Below are 27,236 nucleotides of genomic sequence, written 5' to 3'. Positions count from 1 at the left end.
CTTGGCTCTGTCCGATTCAGTGCTGTTTCCCCCATGCCCAAAACAGTGGCTGTAGGAAGTATGTGTTGAATGATTGTTGACTGAAAAGATGCCTCAAGAAGTCTTAAGTTGTAGCCCAGAATTAAGGTAAATGACTACTAAGGAACAGCACTGTTTTGAGAGCAGGAAGCTCCTACTAGAATGAAAATCCCTATCACTAAGTGGCTTAATGAACATTGTTAATGATTAGAATGATAATAACAATAATCATAATAGCTCTTCTTGAGCACTTCTGTGTGCCTGAACCTGGGCTACATGCCTAATGCTCATTGTCTCCGTGGGAAGTAGGTCCTCATATGTTAGGTACAGAAATTCAGGCTCAGGATGACTTGCCCAAGGACACACTGCTAATAAATAGGGGATTTCAAAGCTAAAAAGAAAACACTAAGACTTCTCCATCTGGGAAATCTTCCCTTCTGTCTGGTTAATTGGACCATTTTCTTGCGGAGCCATTCAAGAGCACTGGAAAAGGCAAAAAGAACAAATTTTTAATTGTGGGAGATTTGGCTGCCTTTTGCCTTGTTAAAACCCAAAGGTTGTGGGAGTCTGGAAGGGCCTTCAGATTGGTTCATTGTTTTGCTTTTTGCTGCTAATCTTTCGTAAGAGAGAGCCTGACCTTCTCGGCGCAGACAACCTTTTCCCAAACATGTTGATAAGCTGGATGCAAAGATCCCAAGTAAGGATCAGAATAAAGAGGAAAGGGTGGTCTCAAAGCCCATACACCCAAACCCATGCTTTTGAGGAAAAATAGGTAGTCGGTGGGGAAGGATGACCCGGGGTTAGGGAAGAGCTTTGCGACAAGTCCTTGGAGCACTTTGCTGATTGTTATTGTAATATTCTCCTTTAAATTGACTCACTTCTGTTTACTTAATTTTTTTAAAACCGGATTGGTGAACCCCCACCATGAATGGAAAACTAGCATATAGAGGAATAATATATAGATACATAGTAATAAGATATATACAATAATGATAAGGTCATATATATGGTGAAAATAAGGCCACATTATTTCATATTTTAAAATTGAAAATCAAAGATAATGAAGTATCAATCTAGTGTACAGACTGGAAAATAGGTTTCCCTGTGAGCAGAGTGAGACTGTTAATGATCAGCTCTCAATAAGGTGATATTTAGCTCCTTGCCACTTAGTTTAAAGAACAAGATGAAAAGATATTTGTTTTTTTTTTTTTTTCTGGAGCTTTGATACTAATCTGTACCAAGAATCTTAACATATATACATATAAAACTATATATGGAGTATATATGAATATATTGTGCATATATCAGATATATTGTATATATAGAAAAATATCCATAATACTTTTTTTAAATGTCGTAATTTAACTTTTTTATTTTTTAAACGATTTTTAAAATTTATTTATAATTTTAGGGAGAGAGAGAAAGGGGGGCGGGGTAGAGGGGGAGAAGTCTTAAGCAGACTCCACACTGAGCACAGAGCCCCAGGTGGCGCTTGATTGCAGGGCTCGATCTCAGGGCTCGATCTCATGATCCTGAGATCATGACCTGAGGTGAAACCAAGGAGTCAGATCCTTAGCCGGCTACACCACTCAGGCACCCCTTATTTAACTTTTTAATACTGGCTGGTGGTCCTTTGATCATGGGGACCTGGGCAAGAGGCATTAAGGTAAGTCACCTTATTGGCTCAGGTCAGGAGTGCTTGTCCAGGTACTTCCTGTGGAAAAGGTAGTTTAAGAAACCTGTGAAATGAAACCTGCTTTTTCCAGCTCACTCTTCCCAAGCCCTTCTGTTACATGATTCCCTCAGCTCAACACCATGGAGAGAAAAAGCAGCCCAGGCTTCTCCACAGGAAACGCGGACAGAGGTCCATCCGTACCACCTTAAGGCATTTCCTATTCCACCAGTGGGAAGCACTGTCTTACACTTACTTGCTACCCTCTGCTTGCTATGTGGACCGAACTTGACATTGCTCTAAGCAACTATAATGAAGTGAACTGGTTCCATCTTGCCCAACTGTGTCCCAAGGCTCTTATCATTCTACCACCAGAAAGTTCGTATGTTCAAAATTGGTTCTTAGGAGGACTGACCTTAGTGCTCTTCCTCTGTAAAGATATAATTTAGGAATAATCTTTGTTAGATTATGGCAGGATCTTTGTGCTTCCATTGCACAATCAATTAGACATTTTGCAAGGCGGAGGCATTATTATTATTATCCCAGGCAGATGGTGAAATGTTACTCCATCCTTCTGTGCCTGCTTTAACTTCCCTGCACAACATCATTTAGGGGGTTTCTTTACAAATTGCAGTTTATTTGGAAAAGATTTAAAGCCCTGAGGGTTTGGCAAGCAGCTCTGGGTTATGAGCGCATCTACTTTATCTGTCAGTGGCAGAAAGGGCACCTCTGATTAATACTGATTTTACCCTGCAAGCCAGGTAGAGAACAGATGAAGTCTTTGTTTCTTCAGCACTGTGCTGGGGTAAGAAAAGCTTGGAGGTTTCTATACCTGTAGCCCCTGGAAGAAGGTTAAGTGGGCATATATCTAAGGATGGAGGAATTTCTTGTGGTGGGCTTCCCTGTGGAATGAGATGGAGAATTTATTAACCCAAACTCCAGGGGATTGCTTCAAAAGAGAGAAGGGCTTTCAGGCCAGAATCGACTTTACTCTGTAAAGAGGGGAGAGGTGTCATAAACACAGTAAATGTAGGGGCAGGAAGGATGCAGGATGATGCTGGGGGGATCTGGGGTGGGGGTGCGACAGAAGGAGAGGCTGAGGAGATGACAGTTTTTGTGTTTTTGTTTTGTTGTTTCTTTCAGTAGCTACTGGAAGGTTGGGGAAATGGGTGGATGAGGAAGAATGTTAGGTTGTTTTGCTGTGTAATGCATGGGCACATCCCTAGAGTCTCTCTTTGTGGTTGGATTGTTGGGCAGGGGGAAGCTTCTTTGGAAATCTCAGGGGAGTCCCCTGGGGGATTATCAGAGGAGAGAAGTTTGAATGAGGCTTTCACATGTTAAAGGAAGCTTTGTGGTCAGATTTATAGCTACTTCTCCTGTCCACTTTCTGATAGTACAGATATTATTATAGAGGATGCATCAGTATCAGAGTCCTCTAGCTGGGCGGGTAGTAGATGGATGATATAATTGGAGAATCCCTGTAATTTTTCTGATACTGTATGTCATATGGAATTAGAAAAGGCTCAAGGCTCAAGCCATCTACCACCATCTGGGCATAGAACAATCTATGCAAAACCATCACCCTGCAAGCTGACTTAGTGAGCAGGTACTGTGTGCTGGGAGCTGGGCTAAACTTACCTTACACCGATTGTCTCATTTTAAAAAAAAAAATTTTATTGTTATGTTAATCACCATACATTACATCTTTAGTTTTTGATGTAGTGTTCCATGATTCATTGTTTGTGTATAACACCCAGTGCTCCATGCAGCACGTGCCATCTTTAATACCCATCACCAGGCTAATCCATTCTCCCAACCCCCTCCCCTCTAGAACCCTCAGTTTGTTTTTCAGAGTCCGTCATCTCTCATGGTTTGTCTCCCCCTCCGATTCCCCCCCCTTCATTCTTCTCCTCCTGCTATCTTCTTCTTCTTTTTTTTAAACATATATTGTATTATTTGTGTCAGAGGTACAGATCTGTGATTCAACAGTCTTGCACAATTCACAGCGCTCACCATAGCACATACCCTCCCCAATGTCTATCACCCAGCCACCCCATCCCTCCCACCCCCCACCACTCCAGCAACCCTGTTTGTTTCCTGAGATTAAGAATTCCTCATATCAGTGAGGTCATATGATACATGTCTTTCTCTGATTGACTTATTTCCCTCAGCATAATACCCTCCAGTTCCATCCACGTCATTGCAAATGGCAAGATCTCATTCCTTTTGATGGCTACATAATATTCCAGTGTGTGTGTGTGTGTGTGTGTGTGTGTGTGTGTGTGTGTGTATACCACATCTTCTTTATCCATTCATCTGTCGATGGACGTCTTGGCTCTTTCCACCGACTGTCTCATTTTACTCATGAGATCCTTTTAGGCGGATACTGTGAGCACTCCAACGTGGCAGGTGAGACTCAAAGAGCTTAGAGTTCACTTGGTCTCCAAGATTGCCCTGCCAGTTAGTGACAGAGGCAGAATTCAGAATCCCACATCTGAGTTCTTAGTCCCAAGTACTGTGTCTTTCACCTTATAATGATCTGTTCAGAAATTCTGCATCCTGGTTATTGTTTTCTATTGAAAAGTGTGCAGATAGCCCTTGACTTATAATGGGCTTACGTCCTGAGAAACCCACCATAAGCTGAACATACTGTAAGTTGAAAATGCATTTAATACACCTCACCTACCAAACATCAGAGCTTAGCCTAGCCCACCGTAACAAGCCCAGACCACTTAGATTAGCCTACAGGTGGCCATAGTCATCTAACACCAAGCCTAGTTTTGAACATCTCATGTAATTTATTGAGTACTGTACTGCAAGTGGAAAACAGCATGGTTGTGTGGGTACAAAATGGTTATAAGTGCATTGCTTGTTGACCCTTGTGATCACAGGGCTGCCCAGCATCACAAGAGAGGATCCTATGCATAGAGCACCAACCTGGGAAAAGATCCAGATTCAAAATTTGAAGTACGGCTTCTCCTTAATGTATACTGCTTTCACGCCACTGTGAAGTTGAAAAATTACAAGTCGAACGATGGTAAGGCAGGGATTGTCTGTATACCTTTAACCCAGTGGTCTTTAACCAGTTTTGGACCCTCTTCAGAGACAAATACATATACATGCATATGTATATATGTGTGTGTATGTAAAATATGTTATATATATGTAAAAATATATAATATGTATATATGTATAATGCTTTAATAATTTTTGGAAGGGTGCCTGGGTGGTCAGTTGGTTAAGTGGCTGCCTTTGGCTCAGCTCATGATCCCAGGGTCCTGGGATCGAGTCCCACATCGGGCTCCCTGCTCAGCGGGGAGTCTGCTTCTCCCTCTGCCTCTGCCGCTCCCCCCTCACTTGTGCTCTCTCTTCCTCTCTCTATCTCAAATAAATAAAATCTTTAACAAAATAAAAATAAATAAAAATAAAAATTTTTGGAGATTTTGAAGATCCTAGTTGAGAATACCTGCCCTGGAGGAAAGACTCTTGGGCTCTGAGTCTGGTTCCTGATGGCTTCCTTATAAGAGGGAACTAAATTGCTGAAGTTAACAAACTCTTCCAAGCGTTTCCAACTAGTCAAGTCAAACTTCAAACTTGGCAGTTGGTCTACCCTGTAACAAGAATAGTAACTGTTTACTTATTAAGCACCTAACAATTAGGGCTGATAGTCAGTGGATACATACACCAGTGCAGTCCTACTTGTGGTAGTGGGCATCCATCATGTCCTTCCTGCTCACAGCCGTTTGAAGGAGATGGTATCATGCCCGTTTTACAAATGAGGATCCCGAGGCTCCAAGGCACTTGACTCATGAGCTCATGTGCGGCAGAAGCCTAATTCTAAATCTAATTCTAAATCTGCCACTCTCATTCCCCTTCTTCTCCTGGCTCTGAATGTACCTCCCCTTGCAAATCCTTTACAGGTCATGCATTATATCCTATTGCTTCTCTCTCTCCTCTGTTTCCCAACCTGGGCATATTGATATTTTGTTTCACACCATTCTGTTGGGGGCAGTGGGGGTGGGGAGAGGCAGGCTGTGCTGTACATTGTAGAATGTTTAGCTCTATTCCTGGACTCTGTGCTGTGCACTGGCTGTCGGAAGAACCTGCCTCCCAACACCCCCCCGCCCCACCCCACCGAGGCGTGACAACCACCGATGTCTCCAGACATTGCCAGATGCCCTCTGGGGCGCAGAATCACTGTCTGTTGAGAACCATCTCTTTTTTTCTCTCCCCCCCAACCCTCATGCATGTAAGTATTCACATGACCACTGAGGGCTTACAATGTGCCAGATAGAGAGTCAAGCACGTTCCCTGCATTATCTCAATAAACCCGCACATGTCCCATCATCTTATTTACTTTATGTCATAGGTGAGCGAGGCCTGCGTGTTTCAGCAGATTAGTAACTTGCCCAGAGTCACACAGCTGCTAAGGGTGGGGCTGACATTTGTCTCAGCTCTGTGTGCCTCCGGAGCCCTGGGCTTTAGGAGAAATGTTTTCACCAAACTACTTAGTTGTTAGGAGCTCCAAATTAATCAGAACCCGAGTATTTTCATTGTTTGGGATTTGTTTGGCTAGTAAGCTGGAAGAAAATTTTAATGGCATTGTGGGTCATCATATTTCTTGATCATTTATTATTATTCTTTTTATACCACTGCTTTTTATTGTTAATCCTTTCTCACTAAAATACCAACATCAACAAAAAAAAAATGATCGAAGCAAAATCTTACTTTGAGCCTAATTTCTGAGCATAAATCTCATCTTCTTGAACAAAACATTAAAATAATTTCTTTATAAGCTACTTCTCTAAGTCATCTTTTGGCACATTTTTCAGTGAGTGCTTCCTGTGCTTGTTAACAGCACAAATCATTGCTAAATAACTTGACCATAAAGGCAATTGATTTCTTGGAAATTCTAATAGGAAAGTTTTCAACAAAATAATTTCTTTTTGACAAGCAGCATAGTTTTTAAAAGGGAACGTGCATTTGAGAGCTCTGGGACTTGTTATTTTTCTCAAAATGAGTTTTAACAATAACTTTACAAGTTAATAACATATTAAAATAACATATATTAGAAGACGATAAAGAGAGAAGAGGGTGCAGCCTTAATTGGGCTTAATGTAGTAGGTTCTTAGGATGAGGTGGGCATTTGATATTTGTACCTGCTCAGTGTCTGTACCCTCCTGCTTTGGACCTGTGGGTTTTCCCCTGGGGAACAAACTTTCACACCGTATACGGTTATTACTGAGCTGTTACTCAAAACACCTTGCTCTCCCGTAGCCAAGAGGTGGTCATGTGGCCATGGTAGGTCTCTGGGGCTCACTCTCCAGGGATCCAGGGATTCTGAATCTTGCGTACTTTGACCCCAGGATGGAAAATGGTTGTTGCTGATTCTTCCTGACGATGGTATCTAGAAGTACCGACTGCCTATTATTCCTAGTGACCTGGTTCCTATGGCTTCTAACATTATTCTAGTTTTACTTCGGTTTTTTGTTTGTTTGTTTCTTTTTTTAGAGAGGGAGAGGAAGAGAGAATTTCAAGCAGGCTGCACACCTAGCACAGAGCCTGATGCAGGGCTCAATCTCATAACCCTGAGATCATGACCTGAGCTGAAATCAAGAGTCAGACACTCAACTGACTGAGCCACCCAAGTGCCCCTAACTTTACTTTGAACTCTAGGAACTGTTCTGTCTCGCTTAAGGTCATAATAAGTGGCAAAGTCAGGATTTGAACCCAAGTGTGATTTGAGAGCCCAAACTCCTAACCACTACACGAATTGAAATACAGCGAGGACATACTGAAAGCAAACATTCATATTAGGTCCATTTTTGACTTCATAAGATATCTTTCAATCTCAAGAGGGGACCGTTTCTCCTCCATGTTTTCCACAATGCAAAACAAGCTGAAAAGGTAAATGCTTTTCTCTTGCTTCCGTGTGGTAAATTAGAATAATTATTGTTAGTTAAGGAACATGAATGAAATGTCTTTATCAAATGCCAAGTTAAATGGAGTTTCTGTTTTTAAACCACAGAAGATAATGCTGTCTTGACAGATTGTGAGTGCCAGAAAGAGAAGTGTTTTCAGCGGGATCCAAATGGAGATGTTGCTAGAGAAAGCATAAGTAGCAAAATCAGAAAGCTCCGGGGGTTTGGGATGGAGCGGTGTCATCAGTGCCTCTTTCTTCTTTTGGTTCCTGACAATAAGATAATTTGGTACCTTCACATTTTTCCTGTGGATTTAAAAATGAGTGATAAAAAAATTAAAAAAAAAAAAGGGAAAAGAAAGAAATACCATAGACAAACCATTGTTGCTGGTGATAGATATCAATAGTAATGGGCTTCACACCTTATTTTTCTTTATCATTAAATGGTTCTTTGATGTAATTCTAAATATGTCATCTACTTCCTTGTTATTATCATTGGTGCCTATATCCAACCATTCATATTCCCCTCCTCTTTATCTCTGTGTACACACACCCACATACACACACACTTTCTCTCTCACTCTTTCAGCCACACATACGTATATACTCTCTCTCCTGAATGCAACTGCACAGTAAAATGTACCTGTCCACTGAGAGGCCAGTGCCATCTGGAATTTCACCCATTGGCTATGTGGTGAATTTGGATAAACGTCTCTAAAGCAGAACTCTCTCTCTTTTCATGTGTTAGAAGTCCCTGACAGATTGGGAATCTCCTCAATTCCTCTATCATTCCAAGCCTTTCAGATGAAGGTGGAATCCTTGGGGAAAATCTGTCTGAGAGGGGCAGTACTTGGTTGCACATTCAACTGAAATATGGTAAAAGTGAACAACAAAAGTGGGTTTAATAACAATCCTTGGCCGCAAACATGAGTTCCTGGAATTTTCAAAGGGTCTTAAGAGTTACCTGTCCAAGTGATTCTCAGACTTTGAGACTAGTAAAACCTTACCCCCTAAAATTAAGGACTGACTTTACTTTGTCAACTTCTAGTTTTGCCCCCTAAAAAAGGATCTGAATGAGAAAACTATCATTCAGTATTGTTTCAGAAAGGATAGGCCATTTGGATACTAAAAGAGTAGGAGGCATAATCTTACAATTTAAATTATCAGGTATGTTTAGCTTTATAAAAACCTCACAGTTTTGTCTTCGTTTTTGTCATGTTGTTACCAATGAATGAAAACTTCATCATGGGTTGGTGTCAGCCTTTTAACTGGCTTTTAGGAACCACTGATTTAGTCCAAGCCTTCATCTGTACTTGTTTCTCTAAAGATTTCTTTTTTTTTTAAGATTTTATTTATTTATTTTGAGAGAGAGGGAGAGAGAGAGAGCATGATTGGTGGGTGGGGGGGGGGAAGCAGAGGCAGAGGGAGAGAGAGAATCCCAAACAGACTCCACACCAAGTGCAGGACCCGATGTGGGGCTTGATCTCACAACGCCAAGATCATGACCTGAGCCAGAATCAAGAGTTGGATGCTTAGCTGACTGAGCCACCCGGGAGCCGGAGCCCCTCTAAAGATTTCTGCCAAAGGAGTATTCCATTTATCCTTGAATACTTCCAGTGAAGTAAAACTTATTATTTATAATAATAATCCCTTCTGTCTTTGGGCAGCACTGTTGAAAGTTCTTATGTCAAATTGAAATCTCTGTACTTGTAGCTTCTTTTACTCATTGGTTATGTGGGGATGATTTGGAGCCTGAGTAGAAAAAGATGGAGCCTCTTTATGCACAATGGATCTTTCAGTTGACAACTGTCGTCATAGTGCCCCTTCTTGTCTCTCCTTACCCCAGAGCTACAGTCTCCACCCCTGTAACTATTCCTTCTGTTTTTTCTGATTATGTGCTTACATTCAAAAAATTATTTTATTAAAATTTCTTTTATTTGAGTGTAGTTGACATACAATGTTACCATAGTTTCGAGTGTACAACATAGTGGTTCAACATCTCTGTGTTATGCTACGCTCACCACAAGTGTAGCTACTGTCTCTTACTATACAGCACTATTACAATATCATTGACTATTTCCCCTATGCTCTACTCTTTACTCCTGTGACTTCTTCATTCCATAACTGGAAGCCTGTATCTCCCATTCCCCTTCATCCATTTTGCCCATTGCCCCCATTCCTCCCCTCTAGCAACCATCAGTTTGGTCTCTGCATTTATAGGTCTGATTCTGCTTTCTGTTTGTTTATTCATTTATTTTGTTTTTTAGATTCTACATATGAGTGAAATCATATGGCATTTGTCTTTCTCAGTCCGACTTATTTCACTAGCATAATACCCTCTTGGTCCATCTATGTTGTTGCAGATGGTAAGATTTCATCCTTTCTTATGGCTGCATAATGTTCTATTATATATGAAGGGGTGCATATATCTTTTCAAATTAGTGTTTTTGTTTTCTTTGAGTAAATACACAGTAGTGAAATTATTGGATCATATGGTATTTCTATTTTTAAGTTTTTGAGGAACCTCCACACTGTTTTCCACAGCAGCTATACCAGTTTGCATTCCCACCAGCAGTACATGAGAGTTCCTGTTTCTCTACAGCCTCACCAACAGTGGTTATTCCTTGTGTTTTTTATTTTAGCCATTCTGACTGATATGAGGTGATATCTCATTGTGGTTTTGATTTGCATTTCCCTGATGCTTAGTGATGTTGACCATTCTTTATGTGTCTGATGGCCATTTGTGTGTCTTCTTTGAAAAAAATGTCCATTCAGATCCTCTGCCCATTTTTAATCAGATTGTTTTTTTAGTGTTGACAATTTTTTAAAAATTATGAAAAATTTTTTTATTGTGGTGACATCTGTGTAACATAACCTTTACCATTTTAACCATTTCTATAGTTCTGTGGCATTAAGTACATTCATATTGCTGTGCAACCATTACCACCTTCCATCTCCAGAACTTCTTTATCTTCTTAATTGAAACTCTGTATCAATTCAACAATAAATCCCCATTACACCCTTCCTGCAGCCCATCACAACCACCATTCTACTTTCTGCCTCTATAAATTGACTACTGTAGGAACTTCATATGTGTAGAATCATACAATATTTGTCCTTTTGTGACTGACTTATTTCACTCAATATAACGTCTTCAAGGTTCAACCAGGTTGTAGTATATATCAAAATTTCCTTCCTTTTTAAGGTTCAATATATTCCATTGTATGTATATACCACATTTTGTTTACCTGTTGATCGGTTGATCAATAGATGAATAAATGTTGAGTTGCCTGATTATGTACTCTAAAATATGCATACTCCTATCTATCAAAACCCATTTCTCATTGCTGGGCTTAGAACTATATAAACTGTTTCAGGAGTGGTTTGCTGGCTCCAGGTAGCAAACAGAGTCATTCTACAAGCTTGTGTGAATTGCATATTATGTATAGATCCATTAGGCACTATGAGCCTTGCTGAAATGAGTCAGCTCCGTGTCTAGTCCTTGGTTTAATCCTTAAGTGTAGTGGATGGATACACATATTTCTTTTCTTTTAATAGACTTTATTTCTTTTAACTTTATGAATCATGGAACTGATTGTTTCTTTGTAGTGGCTGTTAGAAAGCCCAAGTCAAATTTAGCAAGTATACAGGACTTCAAAGCATGAATGTGAAAACTCGCTTTATTATTTATTTATTTATTTATTTATTTATTTATTTATTTATTTATTTATTTATTTATTTATAAAGTAGGCTCCACACCCAGTGTGGGACTTGAACTCACAACCTTGAGATCAAGAGTCACTTGTTCTGCTAACTGAGCCAGCCTGGCACCAAGGATAGACACACTTCTAAATTGCCTTGTGGACAGTGTCATTAGAGAATCAAAGAGGGCTTGATGCTAGAATTGAGAGGAAGCATTTAATGCTTCCAGCTGAGAGATCAGGCAGCTCTCTCTCAGGGAAGTTCGGCTTCTGGGGCTCAGAAAAAGTGTAGCTCTGTGGACATGTAGAAACGCAGAAAAGGTATTCCTGGTGGAGGAAGTAGCATGAGCCAAAGAGCACAGTATGAAAGTGCAGGACATGTTCCACACTGTTGCCTTATTTATTGGCTTTCAACTGCCCCATAGGATGTTTGTACAGTGGTGCCCTGGTGCTAATCTATGGGACCTCTGTTGTTTTCCTCTGTCCGTGGCATAGTGAATTATCTTCTATTCTGAGATTTTGTGCTTCCTCTCATTTGGGGGAATTAAAATGAACTAAAATTAAAATGATGAGGATTATGAATGATAGTTTTATTTTGTTTTCATGTTCTGATTGGTCAAGTAAAAACCTGGTGACTCAGACTGCTGTCTGTGTTTTTAAGGTAATTCTTCTGGAGTGGTGAAGGCAAAAAGGCTACATACAGTGAATGTAGCAAATATCTATTAAAGAATGAAAGAAGGGGAGTAGTAAAAATAACAGTAACAACAACAAATATTCATGAAGTGGCAGTATCCTGATGAGCCTTTTATAGTTGTTGGCTCATTTTAGGCTCACAACTGCCTAAATGAGGTATAAACAAAAATACTATTCTTATTTTAGATGTGAGAACTGAGCTTCAAAAGGTAAAGTCACCTCCAAAGGTCACATGGCTCATAAATCATTGAGCTAGAGAATGGACCCAATAGTCTGACCCAAGAAACTTTCACACTATGCTGTCTACCGCCCCTTTGGAAGTCTTCTATCAGCCTTCCAAGGATTGAATGAAAATTTTTTGTTTTGTTTTGTTTTGTTTGGCTCAGGAATTGTTTTAGAACCACAGGTTCAGTAAATATTCCCAATAGAAAATAATGACATAATAGTAAACTAGGGGTATATACACTGATGCCAATTATATTGTACATGGGATTCCTTCTCCTTTCCCATCCCAGGCTTCTTTTTCTTCTTCTTTTGCTGATATTCCCCAGTGTTCATGACTCTTAGCCATCCCCCAGTTGTAGTATTTTAGCCCTTTCTAGCCCAGCCATACTTAAGAGTTTCTTTGATGTCTTTTTGGCAGGTGTAAGAGGATAAGTCTCCCTTTTGCTATAGAATACATTAATTGTATTTCATAGTTCTTTCCCAGCCTTTTAGGTGGCTAACAATTTGTGTTAGAGGAGTAGAGAGGAATTTTGAAACCAGGGTTTTTATTATAATTTTGACATCGGTGAATATCTTATATTCCCTTGCAGGGTGTCTTTAATGGCTCCTATGGATCACAGTTTCCAATAGACTTTTCTCCCAAATTATGTCGACTGGCATTATTATATTTTTAAGAAGTATGTCTCTACACTTTCAAAATCTCATAAAGACTTCCTGTCATCATAGGAAGCAAGGGACCCAGCTTTGATTTGCAAAATTGGCTCTACAAGGTAGCATGTTGTTATTCTATTTAGAGGACTTGAAAGCAAATTCAACAATTCAATTATATTTAATTTGTAATTAACTCCCTCCCAAGCAGCTAATGGTGCATAACTTGGACACTACTGCTTCGGATGGGCAAAGAGTAGAACAAAATGGCTTCTTTTAGAGAAAGCTTATCTTAGATAGGATCCCCGATGACCGTAGTAGTACTTCTTGTTCTGATTTCTGGCTCCAAAACAAAACCCTTCTCTGGGAACTGCCTCCTGATTCATAAAACTGAGCCCCAAGCAACTGGGACTTTGATATTTGACCCCATTACTGGGATAGAGATGACTGGTTTAAGAGTAGGCATATGACTATGTTTTGCCAGTCAGATGATCTCTCTTAAGAATTCGGAATTTTGAACTGAGAGAAAAAATTAGTATTGATGGTAGTATAGTCCCTTATGTAGTCCCTCATGGCAGTGCTCTAGAGGGATGTCTTGAAGCTGCTGCCTCCCAGTCTTCTGGAGATACCTTGATTCCTGTTTTTCATAAAGCTTGGTTATTCAATTCTTCCTTTAATTTTGTGAAGTACTACAGTATCCTTCCTCTTATCTTTGAGCAGACTTGCTAGACTTAGTCTATATTTCTTGCCATCAAACTTACCCAATAGAGAAATCAAATAAACTTACTCTTTTTTAAAAAGATTTTATTTATTTATTTGAGAGAGAGAGAGATAGTGAGAGAGAGAGCAGGAGCAGTGGGGAGAGGGAGAAGCAGGCTCCCTGCTGAGCAGGGAGGCCGACATGGGGCTTGCTCCAAGGATCCTGGGATCATGATCTGAGCCAAAGGCAGATGCCTAACCGACTGAGCCACCCCAAATAAACTTATTCTTTATCAAATCTGTAATGCAAGTGATAAGGGTTGTATCCACTTGGTGGTAATTATGATCATATTTAATTGTGTGTGTGTGTCAGTATGTATGTGTGTGTGTGTTTGATTGCATGATTTAGTATTTTACCAGGTGCTATAGAGCATTACTATTTTCATCATCATTGTCATCATAAGCATCATTGTAACCATAGTAGCTCTTGTTTATAGAGAACTTTCTATGATCTGACCACTGTATTAAACACTTTGCATACAAAATAACATTTATTATATAATTACAAAATACAATCAAATGGATATTTTCATTATCACCATTTTATAGGTTGGGAAGGTGAGGCTGAGAACGTTGCTTAAAGTCATGTATCTGGAAAGTGACATAGCAACAATCTGAATCCAGGTTGTCACACTCCAAAGAAAGATGATACTCTTAAGCTCAGCATTGTAATATAGAGACATGGTTCTGCTCCAAAGATATTATATTCCTGGTTGATTGTTTTCTTTATTTTGAATGTGGAAATGAGATGGGGATAACACTGTACTTTTGGGAAATTTAATATTCTATTTTTGTTGGCTTAATTTTATTATCCTTTGTTTTATGTAGGTTATATTGTTTGACGAAGGCAAGGGTCAGGCAGGTGGGGCACAAAATAGATAAATTGTCCCAAGAAGGCCTCTTTGGGAAGATGATGTTGAAACTGAGACAGAATGATAAAGACAGCTATACAAAGATCAGGGACAGGGTGTTCCAGGGAAAGGGAAAAGCAAATGTGAAGATAATGAACTTGGTGAGGTTAGAGGGACAGAAAATAGTCACATGAGGAGTGAGCAAGGGAGTGAATGCTAAGACAAGACAGAGCAAAAGGCTGGGACTGGATCAGTCTAGGCCATAGTAGGGAATATGCATTTTATTATAAGCACAGCGGGTTATGCAGAGCTGCATTGACTACCAGATTTATTTCTTAAACGAAAAAATGTTTTAAATTTATAATTCCATATTTATAATGTTGGCCACAACATTATGATTATTCCTTGTCTGTACTTTAGTATTTTTCACCATTTGTGAAGAAACATTAAAACAAGTTAAATGGTAGTGTGCCGAGTTTTTTTTTTCCTTCTTTTAAAGATGGTTGTTTAACTAAGACTAAACAATGGGAACCCCTTGTAAACATGCTCAGTATCATTGTGGAGAACCAAGAGGGCCTCTAACTGTAACAATGTTCCTGGTTGTGGTTTTTTTTTTTAGTTTTTTATGTTTTTTTAAAAAATAAAATTCCAAATGTTTATAAAAAAAATAAGCACAGTGGGTTAGCCATTTACAAATTTAGGGGAGAAGAATAATATGATTTGTTTTACATTATAAAGGATTAATTTTTGCTCTGGTAATGGTAGAGTAGCCAACAACCCTCCACAGAACAAGTAGAAAAATTATACAAAATGAGGAGAAAATATTTATTTAAAGGCATTGAAGAGCTACCAAGGCTCCTGGGACTTGAGGGTCCAGAATCCTGGAGAGAGGAAGTGTGCTGAAGGGACCTCAGTATTTTCACTGTTTTTCCTCTATGAAGCATTTGTGGATTTGTAAGTGATAAAGCTCTGAGAAGCTAAAAAGCCCAATAGAAAACAGCAGCTAAGAGGTTAGGAAAATTGAGCAGAGATTTTGACAGTCCTAATGATGCAAAAATCCTAAAACAAAATAATAAAAGACCAACCAATATATACAAAAGAGAATATGTCATGAGCAAGTTGTATTTATCATAGGAATGAGAGGTTGGATAACATTAAAAAAGTCAAATGGTATAATAAAGAAAAATCATATAATCTTAATAGATACAGAAATGCATTTGATAAAATTTATATTTAATCCTGATGAAAATGTTTGGCAAACTAGGAATATAACTAAACATCTTTAATAGAGAATATCTGAAAGTAAGATGAACCCAAAGAAATGCACACCAAGACACATTATAATTAAAATGTGTGTAAAGACAGGGAGAATCTTAAAAGTAGCAAGAAAAAAACCAACCTGTTAACATTTGAGGTAACCCCTATATGACTATGAATAGATTTATCAGCAGAAACGTTGCAGGCCAGAAGAGAATGGCACAATACACTCAAAGTGCTGAAAGAAAAAAATTTCCAACCAGGAATACTCTATTCAGCAAAGTTATCATTCACAATTGGAGGAGATATAGAAAGCTTCCCAGATAAGTTAAAGGAGTTCATTACCACTAAACTGGCCTTACAAGAAATGTTAAAGGGAATTCTTTAGGCTGCAAAGAACAAAGAAAGGGCACTAATTAGAACAAGAAAACATAAGAAAGTATAAATCTCACTGGGAAAGGTAAATATAGAGTAAAGTTAGTGGATTAATCACTTACAAAGTATATATAGCTAAAAAACAGAAGTGGGAAAATAACTAACTACAATAATTAATTAAGGAATACACAAGATACAAGAATGTAAAGTGTGACTTCAAAAGCACAGGATGTGGTGGATAAATAAGTCAGAATGTAGAGCTTTAGAATGTGTTCAAACTTAAGTTGTTATCAATTTAACATAGACTGTTAAAATTTGTTTTTTGTAACCACAAAGCAAAAGCCTATAGTAGATACATGAAAGATGATGAGAAAGAAATCTAAGCATATCACTAAAGAAAGTAATCAAACCACAAAGGAAGATGGACCACCTGGGTGGCTCAGTCAGTTAAGTGTCTGCCTTTGGCTCTGGTCATGATCCCAAGGTCCTGGGATCAAGCCCTGCACTGGGCTTCCTGCTCAGTGAGCAGTCTGCTTCTCCCTCTCTCTCTGCCCTTCCACCCCTGCTTGTGTGTACTCTCTCTCAGATAGATAAATAAAAATCTTAAAAAAAAAACCCACAAAGGGAGAAAGCAAGAGAAGAAGAAAGGTACAGAGGAAGTACAAAACAGCCAGAAAACAACAAACAAAGTGGCAATAAGTATGTGCCTGTCAATATTTACTTTAAATGTACATGGACTAAATTATCCAATCAAAAGACACAGAATGGCTGAATGGATAAAAAAAACAAAAATAACAACAACAACAACAACAACAACAAAACCAACAAGACCTATCTATATGTTTCCTATAAGTGACTCACTTGAAAGGTAAGGACATACACAGTTGAAAGTGAAAAGATGGAAAAAGATATTCCATGCAAATGGAAACCAAAAGAAAGCTGAGGTAGCCATTATTTCAGACAAATAGACTTGAAAATAAAGACTGTAAAAGAGACAAAATAATATCTTTATTATTTATTATATTATCAATCCAACAAAAGTATATAATATTTGTAAATATTTATGCACCCGACATAGGAGCACCTTAATATATAAAGCCAATATTAATAGCCCTAAAGGGAGAAGCAGACAGCAATACAATAATAGAAGAGGACTTCAACATCCCCCTTACATCAATGGATAGATTATCCAGACTGAAAACTAATACAGAAGCACTGGCTTTGAATGACAGATTAGACCAGATGGAATTAATAGATATATACTGAACATTCCATCCCCAAACATTAGAATATACATTCTTTTCAAATGCACATGAAACATTCTTCAGGATAGATTACAGGTTAGGTCACAAAACAAGTTTCAATAAATTTAGGAAGATTGAAATCATATCAAGCATCTTTTGTGTATGGTGACAGGTATTGACCAGACTTTTGTAGTGATCATTTCACAATATATACAAATATTGACTCATTAGGATATACACCTAGAACTAGTATAATGTTGTATGCCAGTTATACCTCAATAAAATAAATCTGTAAAGAAAATCCACAGGAAACATCATGCTTAAGTGAAATATTGAGAGCCTTATCCTGAAATTAAGGATGAGAAATGGATGTCAGTTATCAGTCCTTCTTTTCAGCATTATACTGGAGGTCTTAGTGAATTCAGTGAGGTTAGGAAAAAAAAAAAGATATAAGGATTGGAGACAAAGCAATAAAATTATATTATCTGCAAAGATATAATTATGTAAATTTAACAAATGATTTTAGCAAGTTTGCTGGCTACAAAGTCAATATAAAATATATTTTGTATATATTAGCAACAAAGAATTACAAAATGAAATTTTAAAAAGATAGCATTTAATGGAGTTCCTGGCTGGCTCAGTCAGTGGAGTTTGTGACTTTTGATCTTGAGGCTTTGGGTTCGAGTCCCATGTTGGGTGTAGAGATTACTTAAAAATAAAATCTTTTTTTTTTTTTAAGATTTATTTATTCATTTGAAACACAGAGATACAGAGAGAGAGAGCATAAGCAGGGAGGGGGAGAAGCAGGCCCCCCGCGGAGCAGGGAGCCCGATGCGGGGCTTGATCCCAGGACCCTGGGATCATGACCTGAGCTGAAGGCAGATGCTTAACCATCTGAGCCACCCAGGCGCCCCTTAAAAATAAAATCTTTGCTGAAAAGCTGTCATGGCTGCGCCTGTAGAGAACTACGGGGTTCTGACCTCAGCGGTTCTACTTGTCCCAGTCCCTGTGCTTAAAGTCCAGGTTCGGCCGTTGCTAAATCTTCATGTTAAAAAGTATCCGTCAACATTAAAGTTTTTTCATTAAAGACCTCTCCAAAGCAAGGAAACCAACGGCATGTCTTCTCTTTAAACAACAGCTTGTCTTCTCTTTCACTCCCTGAATTGGCATTGTATTATATAGACTACTTTAAAGTGATTTGAAAGTGTTTGAGTGGATAGCACAATGAATAGCAGAGCAGGTTCCTTTTTATGGAACCTCAGACGATTCAGTACTTTAGTTCCAACAAGCAGAACTATGAGGTTGTATCCTTTGGGATTTTCCAGAATGAAAATTGTTTATTCAAACTGGAACCCAAGAAACCTTCTCTTAAGTGACTTTGGTAATGGAGTGCAGTCATCTATTAGATATCTGTTTCAGGATGTCTTAATTTTTAAATCAGGAGATAATTTTCAAACAAAGGGCATAGGCACTGAAACAGTCCTTACAGTCGACAGACTGCTTTGTCCTAGAAGACTGTCCTTTGATTCAAAACACTCTCTTGACCCTGATGATGGATTAAAGAAGATAACATTTCATCATAAGGCCTCCAATGAAGATATGCTCACCAAGGAAACAAAACCAACCCCTGTCAACTATAAAAAAACTGTCTCAGGAGTGTAGTTCTCTGAGTGATGTGTTAGATACATTTTCAGAAGGACCTATATTTCCCAGTAGTGACTATTTTTCAGCAATGTGGATAATTGCCAAAAGGATGTCTGATGACCAGAAGCGTGTTGAAAGACAACTGATGTTTAATCACCCTGTATTTAACCAGCTGTGTGAACAAGTGATGAGAGAATCCAAGATCATGCACTGTGACCACCTGCTGTTCAGTCTTCATGCTATGGTGAAGCTTGGAATTCCTCAGAACGCTCTGCTGGTACAGACTTTGCTGAGGGTGGTCCAGGAACGTATCAATGAATGTGATGAGAAATGTCTTTCAGTTTTGTCAAGTATTTTAGAGGCAATGGAGCCATGCAAGAATGTGGACGTTCTTCGAGCAGGATTGCGGATACTAGTTGATCAGCAAGTCTGGAAAATAGAGCATGTCTTTACATTACAAGCTGTGATAAGATGTGTTGGAAAAGATGCACCAATTGCTCTCAAAAGGAAACTGGAGATGAAAACCTTGAGAGAATTAGACAGATTTTCTGATTTGAATAGCCAGCACATGTTTGAGGCATTAGATGCCATGAATCACTGCTCTATTATATTTCTGGATGAATGCAGTAAGATGGTCATAGGTAATATCCATGGGTGTCCTTTTAAAGTACTGATCAACATATTGCAGTCTTGCAGAGACCTCCAGTACTGTAATTTAGATCTTTTTAAGGGAACAGCAGATTATGTGGCTACAACTATTGACATCTGGAAGTTAAAGCAAGTTCTTTTTCTCCTCATTTTATTTGACAACCTTGGCTTTCGACATACTGATTTGATGGACTTGTTCATGAAGAAAGTGATAGCTGATCCTTCCTCTCTGAACATGAAGAGCATTATCTGTATTCTTCATGTGTATTCTTCTCTCAATCACTTCTACAAATGCCAGACCTCAGAGTTCCAAGAAGTTATGGCTACTTCTCTGACTGGTTATCTCCACCACATCTCTTCTGAAAATCTCTTGAATGCTGTGTGTTCATTTTGCTCGATGAACCATTTTGCCATGGCCCGTATTAATCCACTTCTCCAAAAGGACGTCATCAATGAACTGCTGATGTCAGGTGACGAGAGGAATGCTCACAAGCTTCGTATTTTGGCTGCTTGCCTAAAACTGGATATTTCTTGTCACAACACCATAGATTTGGCCCCACCGCTGCTGTCCACGGCATTGTATCCAACTGTGAAGGTGGCAGATGCACTAAGTAGCTTTCTGGGAGAAGAATACTTCTCAGAAAACAGACAGTTGCCACACAATTACTATATCAATTTTGAAGTAAGAATGGATATTAACAGGAGTAAAGTGCTTCCATTTTCTGACGTGGTAATTTCTGCTGCAGATACTCAAAGAGTAGCTGAATTGTGTGTTCCTAGATCTACTTACTGTTTGGATTTAGCTCACCCCAGGGGATTCCTTGCTATGAAAATGCGACATCTGAAAGTAATGGCTTTTCACGTAATCTTGGTCTGTAATTGGGAGGTGGAAAGGCTGGAGATGCAGGATGTAGTCACACTTTTGAAGACCAAACTCTACTCAGCTGAAGCCTTTCTTACTGCTGATGTAAATCTACAAAGCATGTGTTAAAGTCAAAGCAGCCTTTTCATATTAGCAGACATAAGTTTGTAAAAGAACTTTAATAAAGACTACAATTCAGAAAAAAATCTTTGAAAACATAAAATAAAAAAGATGGCACTTAAAATGAATCCTACAACATATAAAAAAAAAAAAGACTATAAACTACGACCAAATTGTATTCCCAAAGAGTATGAGGTGGAACAATTAAGATATCTGTATCCCCAGATTACCCTATACTGTATACACAACTAACTTGAAATGCATTACAGATAAAAATATAAGCAATGTAATTATAAAACGTCTAGATGAAAACATACAAGAGTTTTTATGACCTTAGGTTAGTCAAAGATTTCTTAAATATAACACCAAAACCAAGATCCCTAAAAGGAAAAAAAGAGATAAATTGGACATTATGAAATTTTGAAAAAATGAAAATATAAGCCACAGAATGGGATAAAATATTTGCCAATTATATCTGATCAAACATTTACATCCAAGTATATAAAGAACTCTTACAAGTCAACAAGAAGACAAACCAAAGTATTTATATGTATTAAGGGCAAATAAACCTGTGAAAATATGCCCATTATCACTAGGGATGTATAAATTGAAACCACAAGAAGATGTCAGTTCACTAGAATGACTAAAATAAAAAAGATAATGAAAAGTGCTGGTGAAGATAGGGAGAAATTGGGAAAATGTATCCATTGCTGGTGGAAATGTAAATGGTACAGCCACTCTGGAAAACAGTATCAGTTTTTGATAAAGTTCAACACATATTTATTTATGGAATCAAGCAATTTCATTTCTAGTTATTGAAGTAAAAACTTACATGAAACAAAGTGTATGTCTACCCAAAGACTTGTGCATGAACATTCATAGCAATGTCATTCATAATGGCCCCAAGCTAGAAGCAATCCATGTATCTATCCAGTGGTTAGTAGATAAACAAAAACTGGTATACTTACATAAAGGAATGCTACTCAACAGTTTTTTAAAGGAATAAACTACTGATATATGAGACAACTTGGATACACTTCAAAAATATTATCCTAAGTGAAAGAATGTAGACACAAAAGATATTCCATTTTGATGAAATTTCTGGAAAAGGCAAAACTATAAAAATGGCTGTTTTTGCCTCCTGTAGGAGTGGGAATTAACTGTAAATGAGCATGTGGTGACATTTTGGGTTGATAGAAGTGTTCAAATAGTAGATTGGGGTTATGTTTGCACAACTGTATAATTTGCTAAATCTCGTGAAATTGTACACTTGAAATGGATAAATTTCATGGTGTATAAATTTTACCTCAATAAACCATTTTTTTAAAGTTACCATTTAAAATAGCCTAAAATATTAAAAATAGGAATAAATCTAACAAAGGATGTATTAGATGTCTACAGAGAAATACTATTGGGAGAAATTAAAGATAATCTATATAAATGGAATGACATAATATATTCATGGATTGGCTGGCTCAGTATTGTAAAGAGGTCAGATCTCTTCAAATTGATCTCAAAATTCAGCGAAGTCCCGGCCAAAATATCGGAGTGCCAATGGCCCAGAGTAGGTAAGATAAGTGAAGAATTAGAACAAAGTTGGAGGACTTAAACAATGAGATATCAATATATATTGTAAAGCTACAATAATTAGGATAGTGCCGTATTACTCAAGAATTAAACAAATAGATCAATGGAACAGAATAGAGAATACAGATATAGAGCCATTCATATAGGGACACTTGATTTCTGAGAAAGGTGACCCTGTGGAGCAGTGAGGAAAGGTTGCTACTTTCATTAAATGGTGCTGAGAAAATTGGGCATTCATGTGAGAAAAACATTCCTTACATAATAAACAAAAATAAATTCTAGCTGGATTGTTGATCTGAATGTGAGAGGTAAAACAATAAGGCATCTGAAGGTAATACAGTAGAATACCTTAGTGATTTGGGGATAGCCAAATTTTGCTTACCAAGAAGAATTATTTGTAATTTGTAAAAAATGGAAACTTCCCAAATGTTCCTCAACTGATGAATGGATAAATTAATGTAATATGTCCACACCGTGGAATATTATTCAGCAAGGAAAAGAAATGAAGTATTGATATGCACTATAACTTGGATGAAGTTTGAAAACCTTATGCTAAATGAAAGAAACCAGTCACAAAAACTATAGATTATATGATTCCATTTATATGAAATGTTCAGCAAAGGCAATTCAGTAGAGACAGACGTGGATTAGTGCTTGCTTAGGGCTTGGTGAAGGTGAGAGTCTTGGGAGGAATGGGAAGTGGCAGCTAGAGGGCATGCAGTTTGTTTGGGGGTGATAAGAATATTATAAAATTAGATTATTGTGATTGTTGCACAATCTTGTGGACACACTAAAGAACTTTGAATTGTGCATTTTGAATGAATTGGATAGTTTGTGAATTATTATTTCAATAAAGCTTTTTTTTAAAAAAGCAAAAAATGAAAAATATATTAGACTGCATTAAAATGAAAAGTTTTTATACCAAAGACACTATGAAAGGAGAGAAAAGAGGGCGCCTGGGTGGCTCAGTCATTAAGTGTCTGCCTTCGGCTCAGGTCATGGTCCCAGGGTCTTGGGATCGAGCCCCACATCGGGCTCCCTGTTCTTCAGGAAGCCTGCTTCTCCCTCTCCCACTCCCCCTGCTTGTGTTCCCTCTCTTGCTGTGTCTCTCTCTGTCAAATAAATAAATAAAATCTTTTTTAAAAAAAAGGAGAGAAAAGGCAATCCACGAAATGGGAAATGATAATTGCAATATATATGTCTGTCAAAGGACTAGTTTCCATATGGATATAAATCAATAAGAAAAAGAGATAACCTGATGGAAAAAATGGGCAATGGAATTGAACAAGTTCTTCACAAAAGAAGATATCCATAGGGCCAATCAGTATTTGGATTGCTCCTTATTATAATTAACCATCATGGAAACGCAAAATAAAGGGACTGTGAGATACCACTGCACATACGTCAGAATGACTAAAATGAAGAAGACTGATAATACCAAGTGTTGACAAGGATATAAAGCAACTGGAATACTCATACATTGCTGTGCTGTTGAAAATTAATATAATCATTTTAGCAAATTGTTTGGCAATATCTGCTGAAGATGAATAATTAAATGCCCTATGATTTTGCAGTTCTACTAGACATATGCTCAAAACTGAGAATGTTCATAGCTCCATTATTTTTTTTTAAAGATTTTATTTATTTATTTGACACAAGATAGCAAGAGAGGGAACACAAGCAGGAGGAGTGGGAAAGGAGAAGCAGGCTTCCCGCCGAGCAGGGAGCCCGATGCCGGGCTCAATCCCAGGACCCCGAGATCATGACCTGAGCCGAAGGCAATCGCTCAACCAACTGAGCCACCCAGGCACCCCCATAGCTCCATTATTTTTAATAGCTCTCAAATGGAACTCAGTCTGAATGGTCATCAACAGTAGAATGAATACATAAATGGTATCATCATACAATAAAATATTTATAAAGTAAAGAAAATGAATCAGTTATTTCAACTTGCAACAACAAGGGTGAGTCTCACTAACAGAAGAAGCCATATATGAAAGTGTATGTACTGTGTGGCACCGTTCACATAAAATCCCAAACCATGTAAAACTGATCCATATTTATAGAGGTCAGGGTAATGGTTAGCTTTGAGATGGAATAGGGGGAAGTTACTTGGGGGGTTATGAGGTGTGTTTCTAGGGTGTTGGTAATATTCTCTGTCTTGACTTGGGTGGCGGTTACATGAGTATGTGTACTCTGTGGAAATCCATCATAATTTATGCACTTTTCTGCGTGTATGTTATATTCCATTTAATAAGTTTTTTTTGAGAGTTGATTGGAGTGATGCAAAAATGAGGGCAGGATTTGGGAAATTCATATAATTATCTAGTTGAAATGATGTGGGAATCGGTAGTGGTGGGAAGAGAAGGAAGTCGCGATTTGAGAGGCAGTTAGGAAGTAGTTTGGATTGTAGCTTGGTGGTTGATTCAGTATAGTAGTGTTCTAGGTTGAATGGTGTCCCTGCCAAAGATATTTGAAACCCTAACCTCCCATTGCCTCAGAATGTGACTGTATTGGAATCATGGCCATTGCGAATGTAATTAGTTAAGATGAGGTCATACTGGAATAGGATGGGCCCTTAATACAATGTGACTGGTGTCCTTCCAAGTAGAGAAGAGACACAGAGATACACAAGAGAGAATGGGGTAACAGAGGCATATAGTGATGCAGCTGCAGGCTCACAAGTGCCAAGGGTTGATGGCCACCAACAGAAGCTAGGAAGAGGCAAGGAAGGTTTCTACCCAGAGTCTCAGAGGGAGCATGGCCCCATGGACACCTTTGATTTAGGACTTCTTGCCTCCACAACTGTGAGACAACACATTTCTTTCCTTTGAGCCACACTCAGTTTGTGGTATTTTGTTATAGTAGCCCTAGGAAACTCACACAGGGAGGATGGAAAGGCAACCTCTGGCTGGATGGTGCACCGAATTGACCAAATAGAATTTTATATGGACCATCAAAAGAATTTGAACATTTAATTATGGGGAGATGATGCTTTTAGCAGACAGTAGAACACAATACATCAAGGGTTGAGCACCTCGAGAGAGCATTTTGTTCCTTATTCTGCATTCGGCTGGGAATTCACCTAAATCTCTTTGCCTGGTCAGGAATATATCTTCTTAAAGCATTTAGGAGAACGGCTCACAGCCTTCCTTAGAATTATTTGGAAGACTGGCAGCAGGAGGGGCAATTTGGTATAGGTAGTTAACATGTCCCTGCTTGTTTTTTCCAACTTGTGGGGAACAGCTGGAAGTGGAGTCCTGAAGACACAGCGTTTCTATTTTATTATGCTTCCAGAAATCTGAATAAGGAAGCAGGGTTACTGCAAATTAGCTACATTTCCTTTCTTTTTCTCAGTTTTGAGTTCATGGGAGATTTGCTAGGGCTTGTATTCTTTTCATCTTTTCAGGGGCAGTGGGAGATGGCTGTCTGTCAGAGGCTTCTCTCCAGGCTGTCATGAAATGAAGAGGCGGCAAAGTCATATGCTCGAAGTTTAGATTTCTGCCTCTTCCTCTTTATTTTTGCGGTGGCCCTTTGACAAGACTGACCTTCTTGTTCTCTGCAGATTTTATTCAGTGGCTGGCATGTGAATTTGAACAAACTTTCTCATTGTGTTTCCTCCTGCTGTGACAGCCTGGGGTGGGAGTGGGGAGGTTTGGCCATTGGTGGGAAATGCCCCACTCATCTATCACTTTCAAAGCTGTCGGGGTTCTTTGTTGGGGCCAGAAGAAAAATAATCAGGTCTAGTCAAGCACCTTAAATATTCAATATGATTAGAGGAAAAATGAATGGATTTTGGAAACTTCTATTGATACTAAATTCTACTCGCAGTTAGTCTTGGACGTAAATTTCAGAAAATTATATGTAAATGTACTCATTAGTGCATTGTAATATCGAACATCTCTTTTGTCCCTGGGCAATTTTTTTTCCTTAGCACAAAAGCTATTACCACCGTTATTAAAAACAGTAATTGATTTTCCATTTTTTAAAAACTTGTTTTTTCCTTCCTGTTCTGTTTTGTCTCTGCATTTTTGCCTGTGCATTCCAATAATATTTTCCTAGGGCTTGTAAAAGAATTACATTATGCTCCAATAATTTTGAGGGCAAAGGGGAGGAAGGGCAATGTGGTGTTACTGGAGAAGTTATTTTAAACTGGAATGGGCCCAGAAAACAGACCCTGGAATGACAAATTGAATGGCTTCATGCTAAGGATTTGATTATATTGTGTGTGGTTTCATCTGAACATCATAGATCTTATTTTGTAATTAGATATTTTGATAAAGCCCTAACTGAATAGTGCTAGAGTCAAAATATGGTTTTATTAAAAGGCTCTGCAACTTACAAATCATCCATATAGATTAGCTGTAATATGAATGCTTTATGTGTTCTTGTAAATGTTGATTTGATTTCTATTCTACTCTAAATTCATTTTAAAGAATGAAATACTTTTAAAATTGTGATGATAATTTTAATTAAAAATTTTATTATTTTAAATTATTATTATTTTTACTAGTATCCAGGATATGTTCTATCCTTACAAATAAGCTTTTCTGAGGGAAAGAAATAAAAGTACTGTATATATTTAAATTTGATTTTGTAGGGAGAATATGCAATTTTGTTTGGGTAAATACAGTATTATGTATCCTGAAGGGCAAGCAAATGAACTTCTTTTTTATCATTATGTGAATCCATTTTTTAAAAAATGTTTTCAGGGCTGAGATAAAGACACATTTTGAATAGATTCTATGTGTGGGGTGTGTGTGTGTTAAATGCAACTTTCATGCCGTCAGTTCAATTGGACAGACACTGGAGATTTAGAAACCATATATTTATAACAAAATGAGGTGAAGATTTTTCAGATTTTTTTTGTATTCCCCTATTTCCACTACCGGGAACCAGAAAGTGGCAGCCTTTGTGATTCAGGATGTCTATCAGACAAGTTCTGTGCTGGGTGTACTCCTCCTGCTAGTTTGTATTTCATCCTGTGGCAGTAAACAGACTGGAATCCAGAT

At 38.2% G+C, this 27,236-nt stretch overlaps 2 protein-coding genes across 9 annotated transcripts in view; both read left to right on the top strand.

The window, feature by feature from the left end:
* FHIT (fragile histidine triad diadenosine triphosphatase) overlaps nt 1–27,236 on the top strand; it is a 1,457,066-nt gene that overhangs the window by 115,696 nt on the left and 1,314,134 nt on the right. The gene's annotated exons all lie outside the window — the stretch shown is intronic.
* Nucleotides 18,588–20,661, top strand: LOC113918912 (FAST kinase domain-containing protein 2, mitochondrial-like). The gene is given in 2 exon segments (XM_035724989.1): nt 18,588–19,001; nt 19,003–20,661. Coding segments are annotated over 2 exon segments (2,058 nt in total). The 3' UTR covers nt 20,647–20,661.

The sequence above is a fragment of the Zalophus californianus genome, chromosome 1 (assembly GCF_009762305.2).
Source record: "Zalophus californianus isolate mZalCal1 chromosome 1, mZalCal1.pri.v2, whole genome shotgun sequence".
Taxonomy (NCBI): Eukaryota; Metazoa; Chordata; class Mammalia; order Carnivora; family Otariidae; genus Zalophus; species Zalophus californianus.
The sequence above is the reverse complement of the archived record's forward strand: the minus strand, read 5'-3'. Positions and strand labels throughout refer to the sequence as shown.